Source organism: Amphiura filiformis, chromosome 1 (genome assembly GCF_039555335.1).
Source record: "Amphiura filiformis chromosome 1, Afil_fr2py, whole genome shotgun sequence".
NCBI classification, from domain to species: domain Eukaryota; kingdom Metazoa; phylum Echinodermata; class Ophiuroidea; order Amphilepidida; family Amphiuridae; genus Amphiura; species Amphiura filiformis.
The window spans coordinates 3781702-3790895 of NC_092628.1; the positions used below are offsets into that span (position 1 = coordinate 3781702).

The 9194-nt window shown below is 38.0% G+C and overlaps 1 protein-coding gene across 1 annotated transcript; it reads right to left on the reverse strand.

The window, feature by feature from the left end:
- Positions 1-1895: 1895 nt before the first annotated feature.
- Positions 1896-8916, reverse strand: LOC140169624 (uncharacterized). Its single transcript, XM_072192908.1, has 3 exons — positions 8671-8916; positions 4339-4406; positions 1896-2921 (listed from the first exon to the last, which is right to left on the reverse strand). Exons 1-3 carry the CDS (start codon positions 8755-8757, stop codon positions 2408-2410), a joined length of 669 nt encoding a protein of 222 aa, XP_072049009.1. The 5' UTR covers positions 8758-8916; the 3' UTR covers positions 1896-2407.
- Positions 8917-9194: the final 278 nt, after the last annotated feature.

Consider the following 9194-nt stretch of genomic DNA (forward strand, 5'->3'; position numbering starts at 1 on the left):
GCAAGATTATTGCAATTTAAGGGATCTGGAATGGCCGTTTTGAGCGTTTCGACAGTATTTTTTGTGGGACATGAGCACATCAGACATATCGAATTGCATTCTGAATACGAAGCATGTCTTTCTGATATCAAATAATTTTCATTTTTTGAAATTCACGATATAACAAATTATTAACATTTGATATTTTTCACATTTTTTTTATATAACAGTCCTCGAAGTAAATTTTATAAATCAATAATGACATATTCTTAAAGTGTATGTAGCTGGGAGGAAAAGCCGACGATCAATTGAATACCTGAGTGGAAGAAGGGCCCAACTCCATCAAAACTGTTTTTGAGATATTAAGAAAAACTGAATATTTGGAAAAGTTTTATAGACACAATGTTTTCATCTTCAGGGGACCTTTAATACACGGACATACAGTATTACATACATTCGAAATAATATATGATGTTTCCATGACAACGGTACGGGTCTTAATACGAGCTGGAGTTGGGCCCTTCTTCCACTAATATACTGCAAGTGCCAGTTCCGTAAGCAGATGTCTTATAAAAAGCTGCAGAAATTTGGAAATTATCCATAAATTGCTCAAGTAGAAGCATGTTATATGTTAGCAAGAAAGTTTATCGTAGTGAAAGCAAAATTTCATGGAGGAACAAAATTCCTCTTCAACCCAATATTTGTGGAAGAAGGGCCCAACTCCATGGAGTTGGGCCTTTCTTCCATGAAAACCATGATTAAGTGTATGTGGAATACTATTTGGAAAGTGGATTTTGGCTCATCTTTCACACACAAGGAAAAACAGTCTGCTGGCAATAAAATGCTGGGTCTAACTCATTTTGGTAAAAAATTGGAGTTGGGCCCTTCTTCCACTCAGGTATTCAATTGAAAATTTTGTTTTTGGTGTTTTGGGAAAAAAAATCCACATCTTCAATACGAAAGGTCAAAATTTTCAATTGTTCGTCGGCTTTTCATCCCACCTACATACACTTTAAGTATAAATCATCAGATTTATTAAGTTAAATTCGAGTACTGTTAAATATCAAAAATATTAATTTTTAATCAGTTGCCATAAAATGTGTATTACATTGCGAATTTCAAAAATCAAAATTATTTGATATCAGAAGGACATTCTTCGTATTCAGAATGCAATTCGATATGTCTGATGTGCTCTAATGTCCCACAATAAATACTGTCCAAACGTTCATACCCCACCCCTTAAGGGACACAAGGTATTGTTGGTCGAAGCAGCCAAAAAATCGAAAAAATCAATTGAAAAATAACACTTTGGTGTTTTGCAAAAGTTCATTCTACAATACTTTGAAAACTTGCTTAATTTATTGTTGTTAATGAGTTATGTACGTTTTACAAAAGTGTTGTTGTTTCAGCCCTCTTTTCAACAAACTCAAGAACCACAGGACCTACAAAAGTATATCTGTGATATTTGAATTCTTCTACACGCACGCTGTGAATTGAGCAATGCAATTTTTGATAAAGCTCACTACCATTCGCAAGATGTTGTGAACTACTTTTTTTGCTGCTTCGACCAACAATACATCGTATACCCTTAAAGAGAATTGGTCATTGCTCATTGTAATGGAGCTAGTATATCGAGGGCTTAGAGCAAGAACTAGCTATGTCCACAATTACATGTTACTCATTTCGGCAACAAATGCACGGTTAATTCTGCCCTCTGTAATATAATGTAAGTGACTTTGGGGGTACGTACATGGTCACTTGCGTCTAACTAACCATGCTAACTGTTTAAGTGACCATGCATATACCCAAAGTCACTTGCATTCATGGAGGGAAGAATTAACCATCCATTTGTTGCCGAAATGAGTAACATGTAATTGTGGACATAGCTAGTTCTTGCTCTAAGCCCTCGATATGGACAATATACTAGTAATTGTGCTCTTTCATTTAATGACATAAAATTTGAAAAATATTGTAAGGACCACTTGAGGTTTTAAAACTTTTAAAACCTACATTTTGGTCAAAAATTGTGCTTGGATAGGTCGTTTTCAAAAAACAATTGACCACATTCGCCTTACAAACCACATTCGCCTTGCTATAAACATTGAATTGAATCTGTTGACGTAATGAAAAAGAGACGTGTTTTTAGGGGGAATGAGTGTTAGCTTTCGTTCGATAAAATGTTCTGATTGGATGAAGGGAACACTCGAGGTTTTGACAAAAACCAATCACAGATGCCTTTTTTCAACTAGATCTCACACAGATCTTATGATGCTATGCACTCAACCGTGCAATATAAACACAAAATAATTTTTAATGATTGCAAAATTGTCATCATAAAGCTATATATAATTCGCGCGTTTTGCTGTTCATATTACGTATTCAAGAAGATCTCAGACAACATGTACAGTCTTCAATCATCTCGACTTTCTTAATGAGGAAACAGATCTTTGACAATCGCGTGCGGAATGGATGTCGGACTCGAATTGGCTGATGGATTTCGCTGCCGAAATATCTCCTTCTTATCGCGAGAGATTGAATCCGCAGGATTCTCGTCACCATGGATAAAAGACAGGTCTACTGAAAATCTATGCTGTTGGGCCGTCTGGCGCAGCTTCAAGTTTAACTCTTCCATTTTCTTGGAATGGAAGTGACCATGATGCCAAGCCTCTACCGTGGATTTGCTATCCGTGTTTATTATGACGTTGGAATTATTCCAGTGTGGTCCCCACAACCTGGCAGCTAGCACAATAGCAAACAATTCCATCCATTCGTTACCTGGGTTAGCTTTGGTGATTACTGAAGGCCAATGATATATAAACCAACCTCCATTGGTTTTCCAATATCCTGCCGCTGCGATCCCAGATTCATCAGTGTAGACTTTTTGATGGGTTGAATTGGTGTACAATGGTCCAGAAACGTGGAATGAGTTGGTCTTGTCCACTCTGTAATTAACGAGAGGGGGATAGAGAGAGGGATATGGAGAAGGAGAGAGAGGGAGAGGTTGAGAGAAACAGAAAAAGAGAGAGCGAGAAGAGGGGGGAGAGGTGGATGAGAGAGAAGAGATACAGACAGGTAGAGAAGGGAAGACAGACAGAAAAGCATTAATCACTATAATTAACTAAATACGTTGATTGATTGATTGATTGATTGATTGATTGATTGATTGATTGATTGATTGATTGATTGATTGATTGATTGATTGATTGATTGATTGATTGATTGATTGATTGATTGATTGATTGATTGATTGATTGATTGATTGATTGATTGATTGATTGTGCTATATGTGCTACTGATTCTATTGAGTCAATTACCCAATTGGAAATGCACCGATTCTTGATTCAATCTATAAGCCTAGAGATGTATTAGGCTACATTCAGACTTTGCCGGGATTGAACCCATGACTTGCGTCAGAAACATGTTAAGTCTGTGCTCTCCACACTATTAGAGAGATTGCGATTTCCAAACGAAGCATTGAACGTAGGGCCTACGTGGAATCTATTCAAAATCCCGTCACAACTCACAGGAGAGTGGTTTTGAATAGATTTCACATACGTTCGATACGTACGTTTGGAAATCGCAATCTCTCTATTAGAGACATTGTGATTTCCAAACGTAGACATCGGACGTACGTTGATCTATTCAAAACCACTCTCCTGTATCGAAGCGAGGTTACGTATTTAGCTATTTTTGAAGATATTCCACGTGCGAAATCGACGTAGATACATCGTTGAAGATTTGTCCATTTCACAACATGTTAAAGACAGTCAAAGATAATGAACATACGAAGGAAAGTCTAATTATTATTAAGATCCTTTTTGTTTGTAACAAATCATTATAATAAAGGTACAGCGGTGTGTTAAAATGGACCAATATTCATACGCAGAGATTGCCCATTGAAATGTGTGTGATACTTTGCGTACAAACAATGACATTGCGATTTCCCATTTTGGATTCCAACGTAGAATAAAACGCAGATGCTACGTTGAAATATGCTGATTTTACCTCATGTCTAAGTCCATGCAACGCGACCAATTTTCAGGACGAAAAAGTCTCATTTTGAAAGTAAAGTCATGATGTCAAAATCAAAAGCGGCCTGTTTGAATTAGGCAGAGACTCAGCTTACTGTTATTTTTTCATTCACTATGCCCTCTATCGACCTAGATTAGATTAGATCAAATATTATAGTCTTTATTCCCGCAACTTGTTCTCCTTCGTGACGAATGAGCACAATCCAGTTTGGAACCGAGACTAGCAATATTTAACACCGTATTAACGTACGTAAAAACGTACGTGAAAACGTACGTTCCACGTACTGCGTTTGGAACATCGCAATCTCTCTATTATGTCCCCATTTACCTTGATGATGAATTTGCTGGGATGATCAGCTTGTTGCCATTACTTCTCATGTCATTGGTCAAGATGGGCTGTAAAAAATGATATCTTAAAATATTATTTTCAAGTCAAGTATTAATTCATATAAAATATACAGCAGCTGGTCGTGCAACAATACAGTACGAATGCCCCAAGATACAATATTTAGTTATGGGTTATGATTTGTGATTTTAACATCCTCTTTAAAGGGTGTGGTTCAAATCCACAAAGAAATCTTATTTCCAAAATGTCATTTGATTTGAACATTAAATTTGCGAGTTACGTATAATTCTGAATTGCAGGCATGCTCATAATAGAAAATGGTTTGAATTTACGTCTGAGTGGCGCAGCTGCCGGGGACAATAAATCCCCCACCCCACCCCTCTGACGAAAGTTTGCCATTTGGACCCCTCAATGCAGTTGTAGAGCTATATATCTTGGTAACCTGTGCGTCTATACATAAAAATCATGCAATATTGTGTTACAAATAATAAAATTTGGACGATGTCTTAGTAAAACGGCTGAATCTGCAAGAAAGGTTTATCCATACAAACATTATGACATTCGTTATGAATTCGGAATCGCACCCGGGATCGCACCTAAGTGAATTTGACCAAAAGACGAATCGTATACTTAGCTGTACAAATCAGGTTGATCTATTGTATACTGTAGCTGGAAATTCCGAATTTTCTATATTACAAGTCATATACTGTTATTTTTGATATCAATATGTAGCTATACATACGTCGCAAAATTGGGAAATCACAGAAAATTATACACAAAATATAGGCCAATATTGTTACATCTACTCTAAAATCCTTGATTTCAACCGGAGTTTTCACTAAATATTACGGGGATGAATAATTATAACCTATATAGGCCTACCAAGTTTAGAGTTTATAGCCTTAGGACAACCAGCAAGGATGAGTGCTATAGTTTACACGTAATACTTGAGTTGAATGCGGATTCGTCCCCGTATGTAACTTTTTGCGCAGCGGTTGACACTTTTTGGATTTAGCAAAAAGCCGAATACCTGTTTTGAGGGATATATTCAGAACTTGCAAGTATTGCAAATAATTAGTGCACATTCACTTCCATAATACATTTCAAATGAGTGCTCACGAACAGGGTTTTCTTTAAGCATTTTGCTGAAGGGGTATTTTTCAAATTTTTTTGACCCTTTCAATTGTGAATTTTTTCTCTGAAGGGGTCAAAACATTGCCCAAGGGGTATTTTTATAATATTATTTTTGAAGACATTTTTAACAATATGTGTGTTTTTGGAGCCATAGGCGTAGATGGGGGGATCTCCCCAATATTTTGCCAAGGGATGGTCCATATAATCATCCCCCAATGTTGACGCCTATAGGCCTATATGTGGGTTTCTGACCAAATTAACCTCATATTTGGTCATTTTAGCCCCAAAAGTGCACATTTTTGCGCGCTTAGCGCGAATTTATTTCACTTTTGCACCATATTTCCACAGTTTAGCTTCAAAATGGCAAATTTTTTGTACCATAAAGTTATTCTTTCGCCAAAAGGTTCTGGATTCACTATACTCCAAGACTTTTTTTTTTTTTTTTTTCAAATAGAAATCTACGTCACTGTTTGGAGCAGTGGCGGCTCTAGAGCAGTCAGAAGGGGCTGGTGGCAATTAAAAAAAAAAAAATAATATTTAAAAATGCCCCCTGAGAAGTAAGAAACCTTTGCAAAATGAAGACCTAATTGAAGCAATTTGGTGGACCATTTTGGCACTATTAATGTTTAAAATTTTAGTTTAAAAAGCCGAACATTTGTGAAATGAGCAGTCCATGGAGCCTTTCGTGGACGGCAAGTTTTTCCCTTTTATTATGGTAGACCTATAAATTGTGTTAAACATAAATTAGCAAATGTCGAAAGCTGAAGTGAAAGTGGCCATTTGTTTATCAACTACGCAGGGTGATGTTCCCCCCTCAGAACTTGGAAAATTTTGCAAAATGAAGACCTAATTGAAGCAATTTGGTGGACCATTTTGGCACTATTACTGTGTACAATTTAAGTTGAAAACCCGAAAATTGTGAAATGACGGTCCATGAAGCTGAAGCCTTTCGTTGTCACGTTTTCCCTATTAGGCCTATAAATTGTGTTAAACATGTCGAAAGTAGAAGCGAAAATGGTCACTTGTTTATCCACTACGCATGGGGGTGTCTGATGGGGATGTTCCCCTCTGAGAGGGAAAATTTTGCAAAATTAAAGTCCAATTGAAGACATTTGGTGCATCATTTAAACAGAAAAAAGGACACGAACCCAATTGCAAGATTTCAAACTGACACTCTACAATAGAGACTCGCAATCACTAAAACATGCATGGATCGATGCTGACAATGTGATGGGCCCTACATACCGTATCGGGAGTAGGTCCTAAATGCCAAAAGCCGAGAATAAATACACAATATCGGGTGTTTCTCTATTCAAATCTTGCAATATCTGAACGCGTACGTTTTCAAGATTTTGTACGCGTTGGACTTGGAATTTGAAGGAGTCAGCAAAGTGCCTGAACGCGTAAATACGCGTGTTTTGTGCGTTAAAGTAAACCCTGCTCACGAATGTTCTCATATTTTAGAAGGGCCGATGGAATGGTACCAATATTTTCAAACGCCGTTTACTCAGAACAGCGATTGTGCGGATTCGTCACTCTGCCGTACAAGGGCGTAAATTGGTGGGGGACAGGGGGACACGTCCCCTCACTTTTTAAAGTGGGGGGGGGGACACAATATCAAATGCCCCCCCACTTTTAAGTCAACACAAAAAAAAAAAAGGAAAAGAGAGAAGAGAAAGGGAGAAAAAGAGAAGAGAATGGGGAGAAAAAAAGAAGAGAAAAGTTAAATTGCATGTAATTGAGTATGCCCAACACTGCCCATGCCTACAAAAACCGCACAGTCGGTTATGTAATAGGCCTGTGGTTATTTTAGGCGTTGCGTGAAGGTGGGTCCACGGCCCATAAGCGTGTGAAAATTCCTGCGGGCCCGCCTATATGCAGGGCCTGTCACATTTTATCACCAAAACAATGATTTCAACATCAATCCATGCATGCTTTAGTAATTGTGAATCTCAAATCTCAAGTAAAATTTTGACAAAATGACTTCAATTGGACCTTCATTTTGTAAAATTTTCCAACGTCTGAAGGGGAACATCCCCTCAGACACCCCCTACCCTTGTGTGTATAGGCCATAGGCCTATAAACAAGTGGTCGCTTTCACTTTTACACCCGCAGGCGCGGATTCAGGGGGGCAGGTGTTATAGGCCTATTCATATCAGTGGCAGGCCCGTACGCAGGGGGGCTGCGACCGCACCTCCCCAAATTTGCAAAAGTATACAAAAGTCTTTTTTTACGCTTTTTTTGGTCAAAAGGTCCAAATTTGGGGAAGAAAGTCCACTTTTTACAAAATTGCCCCCCCAGAAAAAAGTCCACTTTTTCAAAATCAGCACCCCCCCAAAAAAAAAAAAAAAAATCCTGGGTACGGGCCTGATCAGTGGACCTGTGTAAGATTTAACATTTTGCTAATTGAGTTCGAACCCTTTTTTCTGTTTAAGCAATGATTTAAATAGTGTAAATAGGCCTATGATGCACCAAATGGCTTCAACTTCTCAGGGTGGAACATCCCCCCTCAGACACCCCTGCGTAGTGGGTAAACAAGTAGCCATTTTCGGTTCTGCTTTCCACATTTGCCAATTTATGTAATTTAATAGGCCTACAATAATAGGGAAAACTTTTCCACAAAAGGCTTCATGGACCGTCATTTCACAAATTTTTGTTTTTTTTAAACTAAAATTTTACACACTAATAGTGCCAAAATGGGCCACCAAATCGCTTCAATTAGGTATTCATTTTGCAAAAGTTTCTTACTCAGACACCCCCTGCATCGCGCAAGCGCAACGCGATGGCCGCTTTGCGCCCATTTTTACTGTATTTATTGATTTCCCCCACTGTCAGTGTGTGTCCCCCCACTTTCAAAAATGGATTTACGCCCCTGCTGCTGCCGTATTCATAACGAATTGTGTAGCAATTTCAACTTTTTAGTAAGTGTGGGATGAGGCTGTGGATCACGAAGTGCCCCTTTAAGGTTTTGAACCCTAATCCTAATCAACGTTGTATAGGCCCTAAGCCTACTTGTTAATATTAATGAGTTATCATATATACAGTAGCATCTGTGATGCATTTAGGAAAAAATAGCCAAATCAGTATTGAAAGAACTAGAAATGAGCCAAAAACAAAAAAAAAAAAACAAAAAAAAACATGATTTAGTTTAAAAAACCTATTATGTATAGGCCTACCCACCTTGGTCGTGATCACGCGAAGTTGAAACTTTACTGCGAACGATGTTCGTTTCAACAAGACAGACGATAGCAAGGATCTCGACAACATTTTGATAAATATAGCAAGTCTTGGAAGTTGTTGAATTGTTATTTCGTAGATCCAAGTATGTTTCTGCCCCGGGTTTCTGCACAGAAGTAGGCCTTCCGACACTAAAATCTAGCTTTGTCCTGTAGGCCTATAATACGCTGTTATACAATAACATTTAAGATACATGCAATATAAAAACCGGATACTGCAACTTAAAGGCTCCGGTGTATTGCATGAGAGGGAATCACATGGTGTCTCGAAAAAAAATCAGCTTGGTGCAGAATTCTCGCTTCTGGTGCGTGAGGTAGGCCTACCTGGTTCGATTCCCGGTTGTGAAAAACATGGTGGGCTATTTGATCAGGAAAATAAAGTCTGAATTTATTTGGCTTATTTTACTGAAAAGCCGTCCATCAATTGAAAATTTTGACCATTCGTATTGAAGATATACATTTTTCCCC